The 27,601-nt window shown below is 37.6% G+C and overlaps 1 protein-coding gene across 1 annotated transcript; it reads left to right on the forward strand.

The window, feature by feature from the left end:
- The first annotated feature begins 19,387 nt into the window (after positions 1-19,387).
- LOC143305567 (uncharacterized) lies at positions 19,388-22,028 on the forward strand. The gene is made up of 2 exons (XM_076689657.1): positions 19,388-21,437; positions 21,806-22,028. Exon 1 carries the CDS (start codon positions 19,686-19,688, stop codon positions 21,282-21,284), a length of 1,599 nt encoding a protein of 532 aa, XP_076545772.1. The 5' UTR covers positions 19,388-19,685; the 3' UTR covers positions 21,285-21,437; positions 21,806-22,028.
- Positions 22,029-27,601: the final 5,573 nt, after the last annotated feature.

Below are 27,601 nucleotides of genomic sequence, written 5' to 3' on the forward strand. Positions count from 1 at the left end.
CTAATCATTGTTTATATTCATTGATTACATTTGAATGAATAAATATTGTATATATAGATTAATTTACATGTCTTTATTTTTCTGTCCTATTCTGAAATTATTATATTTCAATGAATAAATATTGTATATGTTGATCAATTTACATGTCTTTACTGTTCATTCCTTTTCTGAAATTATTAATGCCATGTACTTTTTATTCGTATAAGTTTTATAGTCGCGTATGTTATGTATATTACAGAGTCTCATCGAATCTGTCGTAGTGTGTGACTTGAACATAAACATTTCCGCCGATCGGCCCTACGTTGTTTCATTCATGATGCTCCTTCTGTTTCTATCGCGCTGTCCTTTTCTATGTCCGCCTGGAATCAAAATCTCGCTCGGCTCGAGCGAATTCATTTTGCTAGATGGTCAGGATTGTCACAGATGTGGCAACACCGCGAAAGAATCTCTAAAATGATGTGATTCGACAACTACGCCACCTCACTTTCGTTTCTTATTCTGTATAATGACGTTAGATGTCGCACCGTCAAATGTCGAATTTCTCAATTATGTGTTTCCACGATTGCCCGATTCTTTCCAATGGCGCTTACATCGATTCGGAGGAGGCCTCGAAGGAGTCTCTGCCCTTAACGAGCGAGCGAAAGCAGAAGCTCCTTGGATGCGGCCTATCAGTGACGGCTAAGTTGCCCAGAAATCGAACTGCGGCCGAACGAGTTAGCTCCTACAGTGTCGGAACGGATCCTCGCCAAATTTCCGTCAATCAATTCATTTATTTAAATAATATTATTTTATAAATTCAAGTGATAAATTTAGAGTTTTGATAATCGTATCTAGAGTCGCGTTCACTAATCAATTTATTTTTCTTTGTATTTTATTTTAGGTCAAACTATTTTGTAATTAATAATCTGAATTTTCTTTTATTGTATTTTTATTTTAGCACAAACGCGATTGTTATTTTTCTTTGTATTTTTTAATCCAGGGCGCACTCACTGTACTTAATTAATATAATTATTTTCTTTTTGTATTTCAAGAACAGGGCGCAACATTTGTACATACATCGATTACGATAATTCTTTATATTATTTTCATTACATTTTATATAATTCAAATGGTTACTTACCTTTTTTTATATATATTATAAACAACCACATCATATTTTCTTGAATAAACATACTCACTACATATTTTTGAGAAAGGAATTAACGTTGGATTTTACTCCTTTACCGCGTGCCACCCGAACCTATAATCCCTTCATTATACAAGTCGCCTTCTTGCAAGGGAATCGCTCTCCCTACGCGTCGGTGCAGTAGCGTACTCGCGATAATAATTCCGGGACGTTACAGTAGGTTCAAATTTGTATACACCGCGTAGTGATAGTATTAATTTCCAACAGTTAACTTTACATAGTGACGATTTAGAGTAGGATGTCATAGGTTTTTTTGTAGTATTGGCGGGTCAGTTTTGAAATTGTATACTGTTAAAGATATTACTGGCTTACAATGCACGATTTCAAATACAGCGCGCAAATTTAACTGTGTGCTTTCCTTTCTTTTGTTTTATATATACCGAACGTGTATGACGCATAATGCGAACGCTTTGTGACTAAAGTGAGATTGAACTATTAAAAATACGTTTATCGGTTAAATGTGTAAGCATTACTTATTTTCACGTACAATTGTCCATTTTCGTGCTCTGCATATATTTAATATATACAATTACAAATGTATTATTTTCGTCGCGTATAGTTTTTCCACGTGTATTTCCGCCGCGTGTACTCCGGCCGCATATATCGAACATTTTCCATTTCAGGCTTCATCTCACATTTACATCGACGGACTATTTTTGTGAAAAAAAAAAACCGGATAAGTATATAACAATATCTTTTCATCTTAAACTATTCCCATTCGGATTGTAATCTTATTTGTGTGATTATTTCTTTTTACAGGTGGATCACCTGCAACTCCTGGTGTTACGTTCATTAGTTAATAAAACTGCCATCTTATGACAGTCACCCAGTTGAACAGGCCTGTACCTTGTTTTGGTTGCAAACGGGTAATTGTTTAGGTGGTATTGGCAATTAAGGTTTGTCATTTTTTACATTCTAAAACATAATGCAGTAATACATACAAACGGTTTCGCTCCATGGTTAGGCATGTGATTACAAATCCGAAGATCCTCTGTTTCATATGTCGGCTCCCCTCCAATTTTGTGTTGGTAGGTGCTTTAACACGTCGAGCGCGGCGTCGGTCCCTGAGGACCGACAGTGAACTTTCCGTTTAGCCGGCGTTGGTGTTAGGGGGTCGTCTGGTGTGCCCGGTTCTTGGATAAAGTTCCGAAAGACGCAACCCTCCGATTGCGGTGAAATTTTAACCAGCGTTTATTCTTATAATTCCTTAAAAGGTTTTTTGGCGACGAGGCCTCGTAAAATCTCGAAAAATATTGATTTCACAGAAAAAAATTTGAAACAAAAAATTAAGCTCTTAACAAGCTCTACAAAAAATATTAATAAATCTAATATTAATAAAAATATTAATAAACCTAACCTAACCTAAATACATCAATAATAATTATACGTATATAACCTTTTTTGTAGATCTTTCTAAGAGCTTCATTTTTTGTTTCAAACTTTTTTATCTGAAATTAATATTTTCCGAGATATGCAGTAGAAACTGTCCAAACTTTGAGGAGATGTAGAAGGCAAACGAGGCCTTGTCGCCAACAATCCTTTTAGGAACTTTCTTTTATAATCAAGGATAAACTTTGGTTCAAATTTCACTGCAATCGGAGGGTTGTGCTTTTCAGAACTGCACCCTTATAGGGGAATTTTTCAACTTTTTTGTGTGAGCCAATAATGAAAATTTAAAATTTTATCCAGATCGCTCAATGAAAAAATTAAAATTTCCGAAAATCGCGACGTTTGATCTAAGAACGTGCCTAGTTCAGTTCTGGAATCTAATAATTCTGCCATTAAAATTGTCCTCCTGTTGTTTTCCTTGGTCCCTTTAATTGTCGGACCTCTTTCTTTGTCGCTGTTTGTCCTTTTCTGTGTTCAACGGTAACATTCAAGGACACAGCTCGAGCAGTTTTTTGCCAGCGTCAGGCATATTCGTTTGAATCCGCATTTGTTTCCGGATTGGTTTTCTTCAGCGAACAGCGTGAAATGAAATAAATGACTAACAATTAGTAGTATATACACTAGGTATAAAAAGTCTACGTACACCGTTTTAAACAGAATACGTTATTTAAAATTGGACGAAAAGATTTGACGTTTCTCGAAAAGCTATGCAAATCAATTTATTAAAAACAGAACTAGTCACGTTCTTAGGTTCGATGAAAAGTCGCGGTTTTCGGAAATTTTAATTACTTGTAATGTCTAAGAGCATTGATCGATCTCGATGAAATTTTCAGCATACACATAGCTTATTTGAATCTACGAAAGACATATTATAAATTTTCATTATAAAAAAGTTGAAAAATTCCCCTTCACTATTTTTTTGGTAATTATTTAGATTACGGACGGTAACTCCGATTTCGATGGTTTTTGAATATGTTGTAGAAATCAATATTTTGAACAACTTTTTCCTATACATATAACCGCCGCTCGGCGTTAGTTTTCGAGATATTTTCGAAAAACTGTCGAAACTAATACATTGAATTCTGCCTGTTCGTGTGCGTCCGTGTACTTCTTACGCGTCAGTGTGCGATCGCCGCTTTTCTATTGTTTTTGCAGGCAGCAGCACGGTGACCGACACCAATATATATATTCATATATAACAGGTGGGCTTAAAAATTAAATTTAACTAATTTTCATGATTTTGAATCTCAGCATGTGTGTCTGGTCGCCTAACGGCGACCAGAATATCACTTTACCCTAACCTAACCTAATTCACTGATTAGGTAGAGTAGATTGGGTTAGGTTAGGCTATATTAAATTCCCAGCTGCCATCATAGTGTCACGTCCTGTGACGCATTCTATATGCATATAAATAAACATAAGTTTCCTTAATTTTGTAATTGATTTCACAATTCAAATCAGTACAACATATGTATTGTCACGTCCTGCGACGCATTCTTGGAACTTCTATTTCATCAACCAAATTCTTTAAACTTCTATTGCACCATCCAAATTCATCGTTCTGCAAATTCTGAGTGAGCAACTCAGCCGGGTCGTCGTACGGCGAGAACGCTGACGATCCGAACGAGGTGGTTCACCCGAATTGCCAAATCAAATGCCGACCTCATTCATCAATATAAAATAACGCGATCGGGCCCGCCCGCACACAATCAATTTTATCAATAGTTCTCGTAAGAAGTTCTCATAGGCGCAGTTCGAAATTCAAGTACAAGTACAAAAATCCGCGAATATAATCCGCGGAGTACCGTTCCGAGTTCGATCCTCAAGAATCTACACGACTCTGCTACGAAAGCTCAGTGCTTCGACAGAGCAAGATTCCGGTAACTCGATTAATTAAATAAGTCTAAACCTATATAACTCTGCTACGAAGCACCGTACTTCGACAGAGCAAGGCTCCGTAACCTTCAATTGTAAAACGCTAACGAATCGAAAGACTGTACCAGTAACGAATAAACATTCATTGTGATCGAAAGTGCGTGATCTTCACTCGAACATCTACCCTACCGCTCCAACATTTGGACGACACACCACCCCAGGTTCCGTCCGTAGATAGGTTCTATCAACCCAGCGAAAGGTAAGTGAGAACCTCTATCTACCTGACAACGTAGATCAAATTTCATAAAGTACGCTGAGGACTCAGTGAGAGAGAGAACTCCGCGACTTTACAGTGGTTCCGGTACGAATCGAACGCCAACGAACGCTACTAACCTGTAATATAGGGTAGATTCAAGAAAAAATCTAGCTCGAGAATATAAATCTTTGTCTGCAACTTTAGAAAAATCCAAGTCATTTACTTTCGAATCAATTTTATATACAACACAAGTAATTTATTGAAATACTGCTACAAAGCATACATAAAAAATACTTAAACATAAAACGAACTCATTTACTCCCTAAATAATCACAAATAATGAAAATTTCAAATGAATAATAAAAACTTTAAGCCAACGGATAACAAAAATACTACGGACGGAAATAGATTAACAAGAAGCAGGACACAAGAAAATCCTGAACTTAAGAGTATCGTAGAAGATCGTAATTACGCATCAGCTTTTTTACAAAGCCGTAAAACACCGCGTTCACCAACAGAACGAAGAACATTCGACTTCACACCAGAAGTCACAGCCGAGGTGTCAAACGCGAATACAAATCTAGGTGCAATACCCAAAACAAAGAACGTTAAAAATCTAGCAATAAACACTAACCAAACAGAAAACGAAAGTGCCAACTGGCAAAACAAGAATATAGGATTTACAATTAATCCAAGTAACGAAGCCGATAATAACAAACAAACAGGAATTTTCGCATCCCCACTAATCCGAATAAGTCCCCAGGATAACAGAAATAATACCGAAACATTAAACGAAACAATAAACAATAGCTACAAAAACGACATATCCCTACTCGAAATCGAAGGAATCACAGAGCAACCAAGCCTAATAGGAAATCTGGACGGAGAGAATAGCGAAGGAAATTTAACACTCATCTGCGCAAGTCCGAAAAAGAAAATGACAGACCAACAAATTCAAATTCAACCCCTAAGATTACCCCTAAAATACGTAGCAACCCTAGTACCCGAATTCGACGGGAAAAATATGTCAGTCACAGAATACATAGAAAAATTAAAGCACGCCAAAAACACCATAACACCCACAGACGAACCAGCCCTAATTCAAATTGTGAAAGTAAAACTAAAAGGAGAAGTATACAAAGCATTAATAAATACACCCTTAGATAACTTAAATGATTTTATCACAGCAATAAGAATACTATTTCCATCCACTGAAAATATACACACCCTATATGGAAAATTAACGGAACTAACGCAAAGACCGGACGAAACAGTGCTCAGTTACGGGAACAGACTACAAGAACTAGTAATCCAGATCAAAGAACTAAAGAAAACAGAAGCAGGTATAACCCAGCAAGCTATACAAGAATTCGACAAAGCCATAAAAACCGATGCAGAAAGAAGCTTTAAAAACGGACTAAGGCAAGAAATCAGATTAGAACTAAAACAAAAGGACAATATAGCTGCCCTTATAAAGGAAGCAATCGAAGTAGAAACAAAGTTAGGAAAACAGGACATATTGAGAAACAAACCGGCTAACATACTGTACAATCTCGGGAAACAGGACGCAAACTCAGCAATATATATGTGTCAAATATGCCAAGACCTAAATCATGAAGCCTTATTTTGCAAGAACGCGGCATGCGTATATTGCAAAAGCAAGGATCACATATCGTACAACTGCAAACTGGCCAAAAAGAAAATAGAACTCATTTGCAAACATTGCAACACTCCAGGACATTCAACAGATGTATGTAAGATGAACAAAGTAAAGGGAAAGCACTGCCAATACTGCCAAATAAAGGGGCACACGGTCAGCGAATGCCCATTTATAATCGAATACGAGACATGTTGGAAATGCGGAGGAACCGGTCACGAACCAAACACCTGCACGAAATTCCCAAAAATTACAGAACTTTGCGAAATCTGTAATAGCAGGTATCATACAACAAAAGATTGTCCAACACCTACGTGCCAACTGTGCGACGAATTGGGCCACACAGCAAAAACTTGCCCAACAACAAAAACCAACGATCTCCAATTAGTCATGTGTACAATCTGTAAGGAAGAAGGCCACAGCGCGGCAAATTGCGAGGAAGCAAGAGTTTTCCAAACCAGAACATATCAAATTAAATTCCAACTTTGTAAGCGGCTAGGACACTCGGCAGAAGACTGCCACGAGCCAAGGAAACCCCAACAAAAATCAAATGATGCATATAGGAGTAACTACCACAGAAAATACAATCACAACGATAGTAATTATTTTAAAAATAGTAATGACAATAGGGCCAATCAGAAACACACAAGCGAACTACGAAGATTTTGCGAGTATTGTAAAACCCCAAATCACACAATAGAGGAATGTAGGAAACTAAAAGCCATCGAACTACGAGCACAAAAAAGAGATATCTGTTCCTACTGCAAAGAGCCAGGACACCAAATAGACGCATGCAGGAAATTAAAAAGCCTGGAAAACAGCGCCGGAAAAATCTGCAACCTATGCAAAAGTACGAATCACACAACAGAAGAATGCTACAGAGGGCAAAACCATCAACAGTACAGATCGGGAAACGAATAGACTCCTCCTGGAGAGAGCGCATAGGGAGGAGCAAGGATGAGCCGCTCAAAACACATAAAATTAACAACAGTACGAAGCCAAATGAATCAGAACAAGAAAAAACGCTAGGACCCAACTTGCCCGATAATCAAATCATAAAAGAAGAAAGAATAACAACAAGAATGGCAACGTATTCACTGAGATTGGAAAACCTATTACAATACATTACAATAGAAAATCCTTACACAAGAAAGGAATGCAACCTCCTTATTGACAGCGGTGCACAACTAAATATTATAAAAAAAGACCAAATTCCTATAAACGCAATATTACAAGACAGAAAAATATTACTCTCAGGCATTACAGACAAACCATTACAAACTTTAGGAGCAGTAAGAATACCGATAAACTACCAATATTTCGATTTCCATGTAGCACCACAGGACTTTTCAATACCATATGACGGAATATTAGGAATAAAAGTACTCCTGGAACAAAAATTAAGATTAGACGAGGGATACGTAGAAATAAATAATGGAAAATTCGAACTAAAATCAGGAGAGGCAAATATAACAAGTCCAACATTAGCTTTACATCAGTTACCAAAACTAACAGACGAGCAAAAAAGCTTCCTCAACAAAATACTTCAAGACACGACTCACGCGAACGAGACACTGACCCCTGTACATACGGACGCAGGAACCCTGCACCAAACAGAAATCAGACAGAAATCGACACCCGTAAAAATTCCAAGTCAAAATAAAGTAGAAGCCCCAAACGACAATCATACCAAAACCAAAAGAGGAAGGGGCAGACCAAGGAAAAAGATCCAAGAACCGTTAGACCAAGAGGCAACTTCGAATAGCAACAATAAGGGAAGAACGACTAAGCGCAAGAAACAGGAAAATAAAGGAAAAAAAGACAATATAGAAGAACAGGAACAAAAAAATTTAATTTACACAAAAAACTCGATTCAATTTAGAAACGATAACATCGTACAAATAATTACCCAACAAGGCATACCTCTAGACAAAAACACTAACGCGTTAATGGAAATCAAGAATATAAAAGTAAATCCCAAGCTGTCCGTAAACGAAATTGAATTAATAGAAGTAAATAATAAAAAACTCTTTATCTTATGCTTAAACGTAGCAACATCATCGGAGATAATAAAACAAAATCTGATAAAATTATTTAATACATTAAAAGACTTACTTATACGGAAAAATATAAAAATCTTCAGTATTTCAAAAGACATTAAAATATTAAATATAAACTGGCACGAAATAGAGGAAATATTAAAAAACACCTTCAATAAAACAAACATTAAAATAATAATATGCTTAAACAGTATCGAATACGTAAAAACTGAAAACAGAAATAAAATATTTGACCAATTCCACTCTACAAAACTAGGAGATCACTCAGGCGTAAATAGAACATATAATAGAATAAAAGACAAATTCTTTTGGGAAAACCTAAAACAAGACATTCAAAACAAAATAAAAAAGTGCGAGGAATGTCAAAGAAATAAATTAAAAAGAGTTAAAACTAGACAACCGATGGTCATAACAGACACACCAATAAAAACTTTCGATAAAATCGCGATGGACATAGTTGGTCCACTCAACATTACAAAAAATAATAATAAATACATCTTAACCATACAAGACCAATTATCGAAATTCTTAGTAGCAGTAGCTCTAAAAGATCAGACAGCAGAATCAGTCGCAGACGCTTTTGTGAAAAAATTGATATGCACTTTTGGCTCACCTAAAATAGTACTCACAGATAGAGGAACAAATTTCACTAGCAAAATAATGAAACAAGTTGCAAAAAGATTTAAATTCTCAAAAATCGAAACAACAGCTTTTTCACCCCAATCAAATGGATCATTAGAAAGAGCACATCATCCACTTTGCGAATATTTAAAAAACTTTTCAACGAAAAAATGTGAATGGGATGAACTTCTAGAGCTAGCACAATTCAACTATAACACAAGCATTCATTCCAGTCATAAATTCACACCACATGAACTGGTTTTCGCTTATCCAGCTAGGCTACCTTCGACTGAACCCCTAAAGAAATCAGAACAACTACCTACACACAACGATTACTTGGAAAATCTAATAAAAAACATGAGAGATATAGCTAGTATGGCACGCGAAAATCTAATAGACTCAAAAATGAAATCAAAAGAATACTACGATAGATTCATTAAATCGGTAGAATTTAAAACCGGAGACAAAGTATGGTTACTCAAAGAACCCAAACCGGGAAAATTAGAAAAAGATTGGTATCTAGGGCCATATGAAATACTAAAAATAGGGGATAACAATAATATAACAATCAATTACAAAGGAAAGCCAAAAACAGTTCATGCGAACAAACTAAGCATTTAACAGCACAGAAAATAACATAAGCCTTCTTTCTAGGAAAAGAGCCCACAATGAAGTTAATTCTATTAATTTATATCAGCACATTCAAAATTAGCCAAGCAATAATCGGATTCGATTGCGGCGCAACCAACCCGATCGTATCGACATATTCTTTACTGGACACCGGGGAATGCGACTTCCACCATGCAGACGTTAGCGTAACCAACACCACAATACGGCTACTACAATTAGCGGAATTCAGAACGGTCCCAATCATACAATGCAAAATAGAAATTCAACGCACAATTTTCCGATGTGGAATGTTCAGTCACTTAGTACCAGTAGAAAACGCGATACAAGAATACCTTTTAGACATAAGCCATGAAAACTGTAAATCCATACATAATACCGGAATATTTAGATACGACAACTTTCATACAATCGCGAATTTAAAAGTAAACTCCACAAAATCCGTAGGAATAAGTCTCGCGGGAAACGCAATAGAAAGCTCATGTACAGGAGCGTCCTATTCCGATAGCTACGGAACATGGAATAAAGTATACGTACAGGGCCTTATAAAAATCACGTTAATAGAATATACCGCGCAAGTTAGTCTTAACAGCGATAAATTACGCTTAGCATCAGGAACAGTTTGTAAATTTTCGGATGAACATTGTATCGATATGGAAGGAGGACACACCTTCTGGTCAGCGCTACCGAGAGAAGACTGTTTAAAAACTAGATACGACGTACTATACCGAGGTCCGGTAACAAAACTAACATCTAAAAATCGCGAAACATTATACACAATAGAAACAACCGACATATCATTCGCGCTAGCAGCGAAAGGAGACATCAAAACTTGCAATAGAATACTAACAAAAACCGAACACCCAAAATTAATTATATACGAAAGAACACAAAACAATATACTATTCGATAACGACGTACAACCGTCAAAGGAAATATTAAACCTAGACATTCTTACATATACTAACTCAAAATTCGTATACGTAGAAAAACACTTCATGGCTCAAATACAAAATTTATACTTAGACATTTTAAACGAAAGATGCAAACTAGAAAAAAGAACAATCTATAATTCCCTATCCATAGCCTCTATTTCACCAGACGAATTCGCGTACAATCTAATGGAAAAACCAGGATACATTGCTAGAATTGCAGGAGAAGTGGTGCACATCATAAAATGCACACCAAAGGAAGTACAACTATTTCACACAGACAAGTGCTACACGCAACTACCAGTAACCTCCGGGAACAAAACACGATTTCTAACGCCTAAAACACACATACTAATGAAAGCAGGAATGCAGATAGAATGCAATACAATTATTCCGCAATATTACAAATTTGTAACATCCCGCAGGAAGAAGAATAAATAAAAAAAAAACCACCATTATTAATTATTAAAAAATATATTTATTTTTTTTTAGTTTTTATACAATCAAAATTATAACACTTCGTTTTTTTTATTATTATTGTATTAACACAATTCAGATTGACAATTATATTCATATTTAACAAATAAGAAAAGAATGTTGTATTTATACTTAACAAAATTTATACTTAAAAAAAAAAAAATACATCGATAATTACCGCGTCGATAATTCTACCACGTCGATAAAAGATCGACGCGGGATATATAGATAGAGATAGGAATAACACGTAGAGAGAGATAGAAATAGAGCGCAGAATAAAGAAAGATAGCACTACGCATAGACAGAGACAGCGATACGCGCGGAGTCACGTACACTCCGGTCAAAGTCCAAACACTTCCGGTATCGAAAACGCGTATAGAAAAAACTGCTACGTAAGCAAATCTCGGGTATAAATACGAGCGTGCCGCGGGGAGCATTCCCACTTCGATTCTGATCGTTGTCCGACACGGATCAATGATACGATTACTACATAGGTTTCCAGTAGCTTAGATTCTTTTGTCGGCAAGGCGGCAAAGGTTCTGCGTCAGACCCGAAGCGCTCGACCACCGGTTCGCAGCGGTTCTCACATGTGTCAGGTTCGCTACCAAGCTTAACGAGCGAGCGAAAGCCGAAGCTCCTTGGATGCGACCTATTAGTACACTGGCTCTAGAGCGACGATACCGTCCTGCAGTGTTCGCAACCAAGCTTAACGAGCGAGCGAAAGCAGAAGCTCCTTGGATGCGGCCTATCAGTGACGGCTAAGTTGCTCAGAAATCGTACTGCGGCCGAACGGGTTAGCTCCTACAGTGTCGGAACGGATCCACGCCAACTCCCCGACAATCGAACAATTTATTTGAATAAATTTTATTTTATAAATTCAAGTTATAGATTTAGAATTTTCATAATCGTATCTAGAGACGCGTTCACTAATCAATTAAATTTTTTCTTTGTATTTTATTTTAGGTCAAACTATTTTGTTATTTTTCTTTGTAATTTTTTATACCGGGCGCACTCACTGTACTTAACTAATATAATTATTTTCCTTTTGTATTTCAAGAACAGGGCGCAACATTTGTACACTGATTACATTAATTCTTTATATTATTTTCATCACCGTTTTATATAACTCAAATAATTACTTACCTTTTCTTTTTATATACATATTATAAACAAACACAACACACAACTTTCTTGAATAAATACTCATTACGATTTTTGAGAAAGGAATTAACGTTGGATTTCACTCCTTTACCGCGCACCACCCGAACCTATGATCCCTTCATTATATAATTATTTACGAGACGCCTTCTTACAGGGAACCGCTCTCCCTACGCAGTCGGTGCAGTAGCGTACTCGCGATAATAATTCCGGGACGTTACAAATTGAACAACAATTGGATAGCACTAACACCAACACCAAGGAAAGCGCAAAACCCAGGAATTCTAAAGCCAAATACGAACATCTCCTGGGAATACAAGGAAATAAATTCATTAGCATCAAGCGGAATTTATTCACAAGAAGACCTCCAAGAACTCCAACAGCACATTATGTTCCCCCTAGAAAAATCAGCCTTGCTGAACACAATAGCACGGGGCATGCTAGGAGAAGAAAGCGTACAAGGAGGACTAATCAACAATCTTTTTACAGAGAACACGCTATCCCATATCGCAGAAAATACGTGGAATAAATTCGTGGAAAAATTCATTAAATTTGGTTCAATTAGCTCTGCAGTAATAATGATTCTCATAATCATTCATATCTGCAAGCTAATAATTGACACCATTATAAGAGGATATACGCTACATACACTATATGGATGGTCCATACAGTTACTGGGAGCCATCTTCAGCTCAATCACATATTTACTGGTGACGTTAAAAAACAACAAAACCATCAAAAAACTTCCAAAAAAAGGAAACCTAGCCAGAAACGAGGACATCGAATTGAACGAAATAAAAATAGAACGACCAAACACCTTCAATTGGAGAACGCTACCACCCGTTCCACTACGACCACCTGCAATTAAACCACCTGTACCGCAACCAATAATGCAGAAACAAATACAGATGTTTACGATGGAATAACCGAACTAAAAATAAGGACATCAGGGAATACGCATAAATAAACACATGCAAATTCAGGAAAAAAAAATAAAAAATTTATTCAGAACAAGTAAAAACAAAGGAAGGGGAAGATTCGCTATACAACAACGTATGACAAAAGCAATTTATTCAAGCAGATAGAAAATAACAAATATAATCAAAGAAAATACAAAGGAAAAAAAAAAAAGATATATAAAGTCAAAGAGGGAAACATTTTTTCTTCCTCTCTTCTTCCCATCTCCAAAAGCGAAGCAGGAGCAGCACGCCCAGAGCCTACTCCTCCCGGAAAAGAGGGGCGATATCCAACACCCGGTCCTCGTCCCAGATATGCAGCTCCTCCAAGTACCGCCGGAAATTCCGACGGTACTCTCGCACTGTTCGCCGGTAAGACAAATTTATCATTCCAGGACTCCAGATAAACCGCCCATCAGTGCGCTAAAAAGATAACACAAAAAAAAATTAAAAAAAAAAAAAGCTCACCCAAGAGATAAAAATCTCTTTTCGCGGCTTGGCCAAATCCATGAAAATCGGAAACGGTATATACGAAGACATAGCGATCGATATCAAACAAAGAATAAAACTGAATAAATTATTCAAAGTGACGAGACCAGCCGATCAACCGTAATATATATCAAACACCCCACCGGGTGCGCAAAAATTTCCAAGTAAAGACGGGACATTAACCGACGAAGCATCGATAATACTAGGAACCAGCGCATGCAAGACACTCGCTGTCCCAGCGCGTACCCGTCACAATAGAAAATCCAAGAATTACCAATTTCATTCTAGAAACCCTAAATTTAAAACTAATAAAAGAAGCCCAGAAGTGTCGGTCTACAAGATTATTTAGTACACGCACTAGAGTTACGTTACGCACCCCTACCGCCTCAATCTCAGCGGGGAGGGAAGTAAATGGTCAGCCAAAAACCATTTACTCTTTGTAATATACCGATCCGCGAAAGCAAAGAAACGCCAGCAACAAAATTACTCAGTGCAACAAATTCACACCAACTAATAAAATATTGTAATTACACTCACCTCAAATTTGTAAAACCTCATCTAACTCATAAAAGTAGAAACTATGAATTTGGACAAATATAACTGCTAAAAAAAAAAAAAAAAAAAATTTTTTTTTTTTTTTTCTTCAAATCTACTTGTTGATATCGTACCGACATGCAACAATCTAGGCGGCCAGGTGTCACGTCCTGTGACGCATTCTGTATGCATATAAATAAACATAAGTTTCCTTAATTTTGTAATTGATTTCACAATTCAAATCAGTATAACATATGTATTGTCACGTCCTGCGACGCATTCTTGGAACTTCTATTTCATCAACCAAATTCTTTAAACTTCTATTGCACCATCCAAATTCATCGTTCTGCAAATTCTGAGTGAGCAACTCAGCCGGGTCGTCGTACGGCGAGAATGCTGACGATCCGAACGAGGTGGTTCACCCGAATTGCCAAATCAAATGCCGACCTCATTCATCAATATAAAATAACGCGATCGGGCCCGCCCGCACACAGTCAATTTTACCAATAGTTCTCGTAAGAAGTTCTCATAGGCGCAGTTCGAAATTCAAGTACAAGTACAAAAATCCGCGAATATAATCCGCGAAGTACCGTTCCGAGTTCGATCCTCAAGAATCTACACGACTCTGCTACGAAAGCTCAGTGCTTCGACAGAGCAACATTCCGGTAACTCGATTAGTTAAATAAGTCTAAACCTATATAACTCTGCTACGAAGCACCGTACTTCGACAGAGCAAGGCTCCGTAACCTTCAATTGTAAAACGCTAACGAATCGAAAGACTGTACCAGTAACGAATAAACATTCATTGTGATCGAAAGTACGTGATCTTCACTCGAACATCTACCCTACCGCTCCAACACTTGGACGACACACCACCCCAGGTTCCGTCCGTAGATAGGTTCTATCAACCCAGCGAAAGGTAAGTGAGAACCTCTATCTACCTGACAACGTAGATCAAATTTCATAAAGTACGCCGAGGACTCAGTGAGAGAGAGAACTCCGCGACTTTACAATAGCTACGATACATTGAAATCATGAATGCAGAAGTACACAAGGTATATATTGGTCATCGGTCGCCGTGCTGTTGCCTACAGAAACAGTAGAAAAGCGGCCATCCCATACTAATGCGTACGTTGTCACGGACGCACATGGATGGCCAGAATTCAATGTGTTAGTTTCGACAATTTTTCGAAAATATCTCGAAAACTAAGGCCGAGCGGCGGTTATATGTATTGGAAAAAGTTGTTCAAAATGTTGATTTCTACAACATATTCAAAAATCATCGAAATCGGAGTTACCGTCCGTAATCTAAATAATTACCATTTGTTTTCACGATTTCAACAAATTGTAATTTTTTAAAACTACAAAAGCACATATCCTAGGGATAAACTTCCGAATACCTCCCACACCCGATTTTCTTGACCTTGACATGTTATCAAGGACACCCTCCTAAGTAACATTCAATAAGTTTAAATCGGCGATTATTGTTTATTCAAAAGTTATTAACAAAGAAAGATCGATATATGTGCTGCAATTTTCCCAGAAATTTGAACATTTCTATGGATATAACCTTTGTTTCGATGATTTGTTTCGTGAAGACAGTTTTCGTGCACCCCCACCCCAAAAATACCCTAACCTAACCTAACTTTCAATCATTTCAATTATGAAATATACTTGATGTCATGAAAGTCCATAACTAAGACGCGCAGGTTGGAAGATGGTGGGGGAACGCAGCGAGCTCTGCGCCAATCGCTTTCCACTTCGTCTGAAAGTATCGCCAATCAGAGCGACAATACGCAGAAAAGAACGAAAACTGGTCTTTTCGCAGTTATGGACTCTCGTGACATCAAGTATAGAAACCGGATTGAAAGTTAGGTTAAGTTAGGGTATTTTTGGGGTGGGAGTGCAGGAAACAAATCATCGAAACAAACGTTATATCCATAACGTTACATACGCCGAACGTGCATGAAATAGTAGATTTTTTTGCAATAAAAACCGTTTGGAATGAAAAAATACAAAATGTTTTTTTAACGGGACCAATCGGGAGACATACTCTACCAGATGCAAAAGGTTTCGTTTCGATTGGTCCATCCGTCTCGGCGTAATCGGTGAACATGGCAAAAAAAATACACATCGAATCGAGTATCCCCCTTCTTTTCGAAGTCGGATAAAAACCCGACCCATCTGCAGTAAACGCGTTTCTAACATGCCAGCAGTTACTCTTTAGAACGCTGCCATTCCTAAACTATTTCAGATTTGACCTTAAAATTTTAATATGATATTCTAGAGAGTATAGACTTTCAAAAAATGCAAAAAAAAATATCGATTTTTCAAAAGTGTTACACTAGTATAGCCCTTTAAAGTGTTTTAATAAATTTCATTAAAATTACTACATTTATTTTCTAACTTTAATACTGACCGACGCCGGCCAAATGGAAAGTTCATAGTCGGTCCCCAGGGATCGACACCGCGCTCAACGTGTTAAAGTACCTATCAACAACGAATTCGAGGGGGGCGGGCATATGGAACCGAGGATCTTCGGATTTGCAATCATGTGTCTGACCACGGAGATAACCGTTTGTATGTATGAGTGCATTTTACTTTCGAATGTAACGAGTAACTAACTTCAATTGTCAATACCTCTTAACAATTACCTGCTTTCCCCCATAATGGGGTGCAAACGTGTTCAGCTGGATGAACCATAGTAAGGTGGCAAAGTTGCATTAACAACTGAACAAAACACGTGGAACCTTTCCTCGTGAGAAGTAAAGAAACGAAGATGCATTGTAACATCACGAAAAAAAGATAAGTATATAGGAATCTATATATTTGTATTATATATCATTATATTCGCGATTTAAATTGTATTTTTTTTATGTATAGGATGGAAGAAGACCATCAAACATCGTCCGTACGTGGGTCAGCTGTAAAGGTTATCAAACATCACACGATATATACTGTGTCATGTCTGGAAAATTTTACAAAGTCCACCTCACGTTCCCTTATCAAGCCTTCGGGTTGTAGGAGTCTCCTCATGTAAGGGGCGTGAGGGGGATAAATCACTTCTACATAATTTCGATTTTCTCCTCAACTCTGTGCTTTTCCATCAAGCCTTCGGGTTGTGAGAGTCTTCTTCATGTGAAAAATGCACAGGAAAGAGTTTGAGCTTATAATTATTCTATTTTGTCTTTTCTATCCTTAATTCTGTTTACATTTCTCAATTCTTTTCTTTAGTTATTACCCCTCCTTGAAACTATCGTCGTGCTCAACTGCGTAGTAACAGAATTCGAGATAGAAAAACTCGGTTTGACCGAGGATAAGTATCATAAACAGCGTTCGCTGCGCAGTTAGCCAGTGCTTCGCATTGTAGGGGTTTCCTCAGGGTAACTGCGCAAAACCGTAAAGATCAATTTATCTCCTAAATTACAACCGATACTCTCCTCTTTCTCACGCGTGGGCACCAGTCGGTCCCTAACCCGATCGTATGCATGGGTTGAATGCTGGAATGAAAACGTGAGATAAACTAGCGTATTGAATATTTGTTTGAACGAAAGAGTGAGGAATGAGAACCCTCGCAAGCAAGCGTTAGCAAGCGTTCGAGGACTGTTTAGAGGCGAAGGGTCGAACGGGGCAATAAAAGCCTTTGTATCGAATTCCGAGAATTTGCCTGAAACCAAGACCCAACGGTAATTTTCAAATAGCAAAAACGTTCTTGAACTAACTACGTTACAAATGTAATAACGAATATTCGACTTAATAAGTAATGACTAGAAAGATATTGAATAATTGGAAACTGCATTTAAACAACGAATGTCTTACAACGTGCGTACCAGCGCAATTCGTGTTGCGAATCAAATATCTACGAACAAATGATTATGGACAAGCCAACTGCTAATTAGGGAACCTCGTGATCGCCGATCCATTATTCATATATAATAGTACAATATTTATTGTTCAATAATTCTGATTTAAACTATTAGTTGACATTCGCATCATTTTATATCTAATATTGGAATTATCGATGAGAATGGAACATTCCAGAAATTCTACGGCGTAGGCACACCAAAAAGCCGTTAGACAGAGATAAAACACCAGAAGAGAGAGAAAGTATGATCTAGAGGAATTTAGCCAGCACGCGCCTTTAGCCAATAGCGATGCACGCGACGCTGTCGTTCCGCGCTATGATTTGTCGAAATGTCCCCACGCAGGACATCGTCCTCGCGACGGGCCCTTCCGGCCAGGATCGCGATCGATTCTGATCACTCTTCTTCCAACAATTGAGTATGTCGTGACGGGAGCCCGTGCGTTTTGAGATAGAGTTGCTTTTTGTACTTTGAGTAATTTAACTGCGCGGCAAGTCCTAATCGTAGGCAGAGTGTCGCGAGGGTGCAATTCCAAATACATAGCAAGGAATCAGAGACGCGCATGTTAAGCCATTTTCATACTATTAAATTTCTATCTTTTCTCTTTCTTTTTAATCCGTTTGATCGCGTAATTTCGTATTAAATTCATTCGCGTTAATTATTCTATTTCCGAAAATTGTAATCGTCTTGTGTAACGTCTTATTTAATTTCTTATTTGCAATAAACTGCAAACAGGTGCGCAACAAGTGCTAGTGCGACATCAGTTCTCTCATCTTTCTTGGTGTTCCAGATCTCACAGCGATTTTCAACGATCTTCCAGCGAATTTCAAAACGATTTTATCGTATATCATACTCTACATTCTCACGGTAAGCCTGTTCAGTACTAATTTGTCGAGCACGGCATTGTGATTTATTTTCAACAAGGCAAAACGGGCGATCTATTAAGGGGGTATTCTAGTCTAGAATTTCGAAAAAATCGATTTTTTGTTGTTTTCATATTTCCAAAGTTTAGACCTTTAAGAATAAGCCTCTAAGAGGATTTACGGAAATTCGAATTATTTTCGGAGTTATAGTTAATTTTGTGACGCGCCAACTAAACCGGTCCGGCGGAAACGAATCAATAGTAGCGATAGGTATCCAGCTATCTGAATGTAAAGAAGGTAGTATAAATTCTTTTGTTTTCTATATATACCTGACAAACGAGCATCTCGAAGGATCTGTAAGCCTATTGTGACCTATTTTGTTGATTATGTTCTCATATTTTATGTTTAGTCCTGTTGAATCCAAAAATAGACCTATCGGTTCCGGAGTAACGGCTAAACGGCCACCAGACATGTATTCCTTTTTTTTCACTCAATTCTCAGAAATTTAATTTGCTCGGATAGTAACCTGATCCACCAGGCACGTGCGCTGGCCATCAGTGCGAATTTCAACTGTCGTTTTCCCTAAAACAAACACACCCCCCCGCAACAGGCCATATAAGAGCCTTACCCAAGATTCGGAGCAACATTCGAATCCGGTCTCTGCTCCGAAACTCAATCGACAAGCCACGTTCCCTGTGTACTGTGTATTTTTCCAGTGTTAAATTCAAATTTTTAATATAAAATGGATAAAAAAAGTAAAAGAGGAAGTAATTTCCGTCCAGATAGACAAAGAAAAAGAAAAGCCCCACGGAATCGTTATTCTATGGAGCAAGATACAAGTTCCACGAGTGCTTCAGCAGCGAAATTAAAAAGCTCAAAAGATGATGAAATTATAATAGAAAATAATTACGGTTATTGTATTCTTGAATTTTTTTCGGTATTCACGGCATTGTCTGCGTTAATTATTTGTGCTGAGTGCAAGAAAAACATTAAATTTTTCCGAACTGCTCCTCGTGGGCTAGGATCTAAAATTGCAGTGCAGTGCAGTTGTGACGGTGTACAATACATCAATTCATCACCTTTCATCAATAAAGCTTTCGAAATCAATCGCAGAATCGTCGTAGTAATGAGACTTTTAGGTGTAGGAAGGGAAGGCATCAACATATTTTGCAGCATGATGGATATATGCCAAGGGTTAGCAATTAATACATACTACAGTTGCCTGGAAAATTTGCAGATAGCTTCACGTGCAGTTTATGAACACATAATTTCAAAAGCCGTTGCAGAAGAAAAAGAGCTAACAGAAGCCTCTGAACCTAATACTGACCCTACACATCTAACTGTCTCTGGTGATGGCACTTGGAAGAAACGAGGTTTCAGCTCACTGTTCGGAGTAACCACGCTTGTAGGCAAATACAGCAAGAAAGTGATTGATACAGTTTTAAAATCAAGCTTTTGTCAAGGCTGTAATTTGTGGAGGCATAAGAAAAATGAGGATGTCGCAGCTTACAATGATTGGTACGAAGAACACGAAGATTCTTGCACTATTAATCACAGAGGAAGTCCCGGGAAAATGGAGGTCGACGCCGTAATCGAGATGTTCGAACGGTCAGTGGAAAAACATCATGCCAAATATGCTAAATACATCGGAGATGGTGACGCAAAAACATTCAAGGGCATTATCGATATAGACCCGTATCATGGTGATCCTGTAGTGATTAAAAAAGAGTGTGTTGGACATGTCCAGAAAAGGATGGGTGCCAGGTTACGAAAAATTAAAAAAGACAATAAAGGTATTGGTGGTAAAGGCCCTGGAAAATTAACAGACAAGCTAATCGATGAATTGAGCTTATATTATGGTTTAGCTATTCGCCGAAATCCTGAATCTGTTGATGATATGAGGAACGAGGTGTGGGCCACTTATTACCATAAAAGTTCAACTGATGAAAATCCACAGCATAAGTATTGTCCACCTGGTGAGTCAAGCTGGTGTAAATGGCAAAAAGCTGTTTCTGAGGGTATTCTGCAAGACTTTGTTCACGAGAATCCACCATTGAGTGAAAAAGTATTGGAACTGATAAAGCCAATATACGAGAACTTGTCCTCGGAAAACTTACTGACAAGATGTTTAGGTTCAGAAACACAGAATAATAATGAATCGTTCAACTCGCTTATCTGGACTTTTGCACCTAAACATATACATGCTGGAAGTGACACCATCGAAATAGCAAACCACATTGCTGTCTGTATTTTTAATGAAGGTTTTTTACCGGTTTTAAAAATTCTGGATACAATGTCAATAAAAATTGGACCTGAAAGCCATGCATTCGCCAGCAAATGAGATCAACGGCGTATCAACCGCTCCGAGATACGAGCTTCCGAAGCTTCCAAAGAAGGCAGAACTGCTCGTATGGCTGAAAGATCTGCTAAAAATGTAGCTTTTGAGGTGGAGGAAGGAACATTGTATGAGGCAGGGATGGCTGATTGAAAAAATGTAAGTATAACATACCATTGAACCACTCAGACTGCCCGAAATGAGACTGCAAACTTTAAATGGGTTTTTCTCGAAACTACTTTTTTCGATACGGTTGACAAGATATCTCAAGTTCTAATGCACCGATTTACTTGAAATTTGATACAGACTTTCTTAATACTATCAAAATTATCTCCACGTAGGGGTTTTTGGAATTTTTTTCTTTTACTATATTTAAAACATTCCCAAAATTGAAAAAAGGATGCAAACAAATGACTTTCTTTCAAAAAGACGCCATTTTGTGCAAAAAATTTTTTTTTCAAATCGGCTACGTCCAGATAATTCTACATCCTTGTTTAATAGAAATTAACCTTCATTTTATGTTTCAGATCACCAGGAGGGTTGGAATCTCGTCAACCAGAAGACACCCTTTTTTTTTGAGTCCCCACTTTGCCGGCCTCTACCGACTTCAATTTTGAATTTTTTTTTAACTATTATATATTTTTATACTTTTCAAGTATCAATAAAAAACTGATAAAAAAATTGATAATAGAAATATTTACTGTTTTTGTTTTATTACGACCGTAAAATCACCTCAAAATCGAGCCTCTAGACTAGAATACCCCCTTAAGCCTACGGGTTATAAGAGTCTCTTCATTTTAGATCGTCTCGTTTTTCACGTTCAGGTACCGAACCATAAATTATACGTTATATTAATATTTCGAATTTTCATCCATCGCGATTTTTGTGTGTGACGATTGTTTCGACTTCGATATTTTATCAGGGACGACCTGTAAAGCCCTTTCGGGGGTTGTAAGAGCCTCTTCATTCAGGTCGTTACCTGGCGGATATACGCCGCCAACGTTTCAACTACCTATTTGGTCGAGCCAGTCGTCTAACATTAAAATTTCAACTACAATTCGTTCTAACTATATTAGAAAGTCGCATTGTAAATCAAAGGCAAAATCAAATCATATTTATACCAATCATAGATTAAGCATCATAACCCTTGTAAACCAGTATTGTTCCAATTTGAATTCATTTAACAGTAATTATCAGTATTTAATAGAATTTATCAGTATTCATTCAATAGTTACTTGGAATTCAGCTCAATAGTCTTGAATTAAATTTATTTTCTTTTGCACATTAAACGGTATTAACATTTCTTTCGATTTCCATTCCTGTATCATTCACATTTCAAATCCACGCACGCCAACACAGCGTTTCAAGGAGGGACCCGTATGGGACCCAGAACACTGACGAACCCAACGGAATTATCTAATATCTAAATTTCCGTCTTTTAATTTGTTCTGACCGTAGAGGACGCTTCCGCGTCATACGCGGTCAAAACTGGTGGCAGCGATACCTTTCTCATCGCCCAGAAATAAGAATAATAAATTTATATTTCTAATTCTTTTCATTTTACGTTGCGCGATCGCCTCGCGTCGCGCAACGTAACAACTGAATATTATTTGAACAATACTGTTCTGACTATTCGGAGTAACATAGAATGAGGAAGGACATGAGGTGGAATTGGCGTCGCCGGTAAATAAATAAAACAAATTATATATGTTTAAAAAGAAAAATAACTTTAATATCTCAAAAAACCTAGCTGACTCTACTCTACGGGTACCGACTGTAAAAAACCCCAGTCGAAAGTGGGGAAAAAGCCTGGTCCCAGCAAACAAATTACTAAAAGAATATATATACATAAAATAATACAAATAGATTATAAAAATGAAAATCGTGTAATACAATAATAATAGAGATTAAAGCTAACATGCACTTGCATAATCATTCAAACTGTTATATACTCACACAATCGAGAGCTCTCTTACCAATCGTATCGGATGGTGTCTCGCCGACGTCGCAACAAATCGTCGTGGTCCTTACCAAAAAACAACAAACCCTGATCACAGGGGGCGTCCCGGCAAAGAGGACAAAGTGGCCGTAAAAACGCACCACGCACGGCTAGCCAGGTGGGCAGAATCAACCGATCGCCGAACTGGGCCGTTCAACAACGCGCACAGGTAGCCGTTTGAACCACCCACAAGATCGCCCGGCCGTGCAGATAAATGACAGCACCTAGTGCTTCAACAAAATAGGACACACGCCCGACAGCCACAGCGCCCGTCAACGAACACCACCAGTCCAAGATCCAAAACACAATTCATCCTTTGGCAAAATCAAAAACTCGGAAAAACTCTGGCAAAAGCACCCGCACAAATTGACCGATCACGGTTCAATGCGCGGGCCCGGTCCTGGGCCACCGACCCGCCGCTCGCGCCTGCGCAGGACCGCGTGACATCGTCCAACCGCACACCCTAGCGCAGCGCCAAATTTAAAGCTAACCGCTCGAGCAAGCATGCAATCGCGCGACGCGAACAAATACAATTGCAGTATCTTTGTATCTTTCAAAAATAAAAAATAAATAAAAGAAGCAAACCTGAAAAGATTATAGATTTATTTATAAACTAACCTAACCCTAACCTAACCAATTTTCCTACGCAATATATTCGCCTTTAAGTATTGTAATACATAGTTGAAGTAACATTTAATTGAAAATAGAACTTCTGTACGTATCACATATCTACATACATTTATTCATAAATGTATAAGATACATAAAAAATAAAATTTTGTTTTATAAAAAGTCGGACCTCCAGAACTGATACGTTTTTTTCTGTTTTCAGGATAGTATACATTATATTTAATTTAATTTTCTCTCTTCTCTCTTCGTAAATCTGGAAGTATTTTAAGTCCGATTTCTTAGCGACCAAATTTCAATCACATTTCTCACACCCCACCATACTTCAATCTTCCTCGAAGATTTAATAATCATCCAACTCAATTTAATTTTATTTTCCTTTCCCTTTTTTTTTTGTTAAGGGGAGGTGCCGTTTTTTTTTCTCTTCGGCTTGCTTTGCTAATATAAAACAAACCACAGCAAAGCGGGCGTTCAACCATCTTTCTGTGAACCGCAGTCAACGTAGGCTTAACCTCGCTGATCTATTGGATATCGGCATAACCCATGTGGTTGAAATTTGGTTCCTATTTTATTTGTACGATCTAATTATTTCTATTATGCGAAATGTTAAGTTATTCTGCTACAAACTAATACATACGATTCTATACAGGAGACTGGTAAAATGCTGATTACTTAAGAAAAGCGGCCCGAAAAAAAATCTGTTGTCAGATTTCCTAACATTTTTTTAGACAAATAACTTAGTATATTTTTTCAGCATAGAATGTGGTATTATACTGGACTCTTTTGATTTTGCATTACGCCCAAATATTCGATGAATAGGTAACGAAAATGTGACGCTGGCAGAACCACATAGCTCGAGCGAGTTCTTCAATGCTGGCGAACGTAGAAAAGGACAAATAACGAAAGAGAAAGAGGTCCGAGAATTAAAGAGCCCGAGAAAAAACATTTGAGTGAGACAATATGAATTCAACCATAACTTTTTTATTTTTCAGTTTTGCTAAATGAAACTTTTACCAATGTAATTGTAAGGTTCTTCTGATTAAAATAAGACCAAACACGACATAATTTGCATTATATTTACTAAGGTTTATAGCAAGCTTAACATTTTCTATTGTATTATGATAATCACTATATTATAGTTTTGTTTCCTTCTTGTATTATAGGAAAGTAAAATATGCAATATCGTATAAGCGCGGACTAGTTGCAATAGTTGCAAGAAACCTGATATGTATATAACAAATTAACTGAGGAATCAAATTGTATCTAATCCATCTTTCATTGTAATAACCATTCAGAGATTAAAATTATAATAGTTGTAAGGAATAAGAAATAAAACTATCAAACCGTTAAAGATTGAAATTTCTTTATATCCTTACAATTTTACCTAACCAATTTTTATCCGATTTCGAAAAGCAGGAGGATACTCAATTCGATGTGTGTATATATATATATATATTCTTTTTTTTTTTTTTTAATTATGTTCACCGATTACGCCGAGACGGATCGACCAATCGGAACGAAACCATTTGCATCTTGTAAAGTATATCGCCCGATTGGTCCCGTAAAAAAAATATTTTGTATTTTTCCATTCCTAATGACTTTTATCGCAAAAAACGTAATACTGCATTTATGCTGCAGGGAATGTACCGATTGCGATGGAACCTTTCACATTTCGCAATGATCCCACTTGTAAAAGCTTATGGAATTTGTTAATAACTACTGTTATAGCAACAAATCTATGCCTTCATGTTACTCTGCAAGGAATATATCGTTCGCGATGAAACCTATCATATTTAGTTCGACAGCCGAAGAGGGATGATTGTTAAGTTGATTCTAAACAACTTTTCCATTGCCAAAATGTTGGTTAAGGCTTGGTTCTCGAGTTAATAACAAAAGACACCGACCAATCCGAGCGCGGATAGTGCGCAGTCCCAGGGACTGCAGTGTCGGGTACGAAAACCGGGCCTGACGTAGGTCGCGAATGAACGGCTTGACATCCCGTTGGCATAGCACAATAAAAAAACTGAACCGGTAGCACTTTGAAAAGATGCCACGAAAAGCGGCACCTCACAAGGATCAGTCGATAATTACTGAAACTATTGTATATCAACGGTAACTTTTATTTACTCGCGGCATCTTTTTGAAACGAATCTATCTCATTTTCACGTCTTAAGGTCAAATTATACATCGCCGAGGCGAGTTCGAGCCGATTCGTTTTTATGTATTTTCGTCGCCTCAACGAATAACAGAGAATAGTTGAAAATACGATCTAATACACTATTGGCTCGTATTCGACACGTCAATGTAGAAACCTTTATGTGAGAAACACGTTAAATTATATATCTTTATACTTTTAATTATTCTCTGAAAGGAATACACACATATATATATATATCTATACGGACAATTACAAAATATACTTGTCCCACGTTTTCCAGCATTCTGCATATCTGCAAAGTTCCAAACAAATCTGAGAGAGATCAGCGACCGTTAAGGATTCTACGCGCGGGGGGGTGTATACCAACAGAGGTTGCGCGATCATCGTTGCCAACGTGATCGGCTTAACATGACGGGTGGGAGAATAACAATGGTCGTTAATGAACTCCAATTCGCGGGAAATGTCTTAGAAAGCGAGCAAAGAGACCGATCACGAAACTGCCATTTTGCCTACAAAACATTTAACAATTTCCGTCGGTTACGAGTTTTCGTGTTGTATAGTGCGTTTGTGTGGCGTAAAATCGTTTAATATATATATATATATTGAACAGTGAACATAAAACAGGTGTAATTGTATCAACAATGGATTGCAGACCCGCCAAAAAAAATAATAGGAAATTTCAGCTGCACTGGTTGGACAGTGATGATTCTTTAAAGGTATGGTTGGAACTAGTTTCTTTCGATGAATCGAAATTTTTCTGTAAGGCTTGCAACAAAATCTTCGATTGCGGCCTTTCAGAAATAAGAAAGCATTTCGAGACAGGTGCATGTACCTAATATGGAGCAAATGCTCCATAATAGTAATATTTCAAGTAGCGTGGATAGGATAGATTTAAGTGTAGGAAATTCTGCATCAAAGGAATTAGGATGTGAGATAGTAAAACAAAGTGAAGTTCCTTCGTTGTCTCTTGAAGACAAAGTCAAGATCGCGGAAATTAAGTATGCCGCATTCTTCGCGGAACATAATGTTGCATTATCCATCGCATCAGATTTTCTTGCTCTTATGCATGGCTTTAGGAAAAGAGCCAGTGGTGTTACAGAGAATGAGAGTATGCCGTACAAAATGTACTTAGATAATTAATAATGTTTTATGCGTTCGGTTTCCCGAACGCATTGTAGATAGCATTCGTAACGCGAAATGTTCTATACACGAGGACGAAACGTCCGACTCGACTAATGATAAATGGCTTACCTTTGCGGTGAGGTATGTGGAGCCATGTAATTTCGTAGTCCGTACAGAGTTATAGCAACTAATTCATCTGGACGGCAGCGATTGTTCAGCGGGAAAGATTTTCAAATCTTTCGAAAATCAAATGCTGAAAATGCAAATTCCGCTGCAAAATATCGCGGCCCTTAGTTGCGATAATGCTTTTGTAATTACAGTGAGGAATTCTTCTTTTAAAACGAAATTGCTAGAAAAAAACGGTAATGTAATTACACTCCCTTGCGTGTGTCATTCGGTAGCTTTGGCAACGAGCGCT

The sequence above is a fragment of the Osmia lignaria genome, chromosome 8 (assembly GCF_051020975.1).
Source record: "Osmia lignaria lignaria isolate PbOS001 chromosome 8, iyOsmLign1, whole genome shotgun sequence".
Classification (NCBI taxonomy): domain Eukaryota; kingdom Metazoa; phylum Arthropoda; class Insecta; order Hymenoptera; family Megachilidae; genus Osmia; species Osmia lignaria.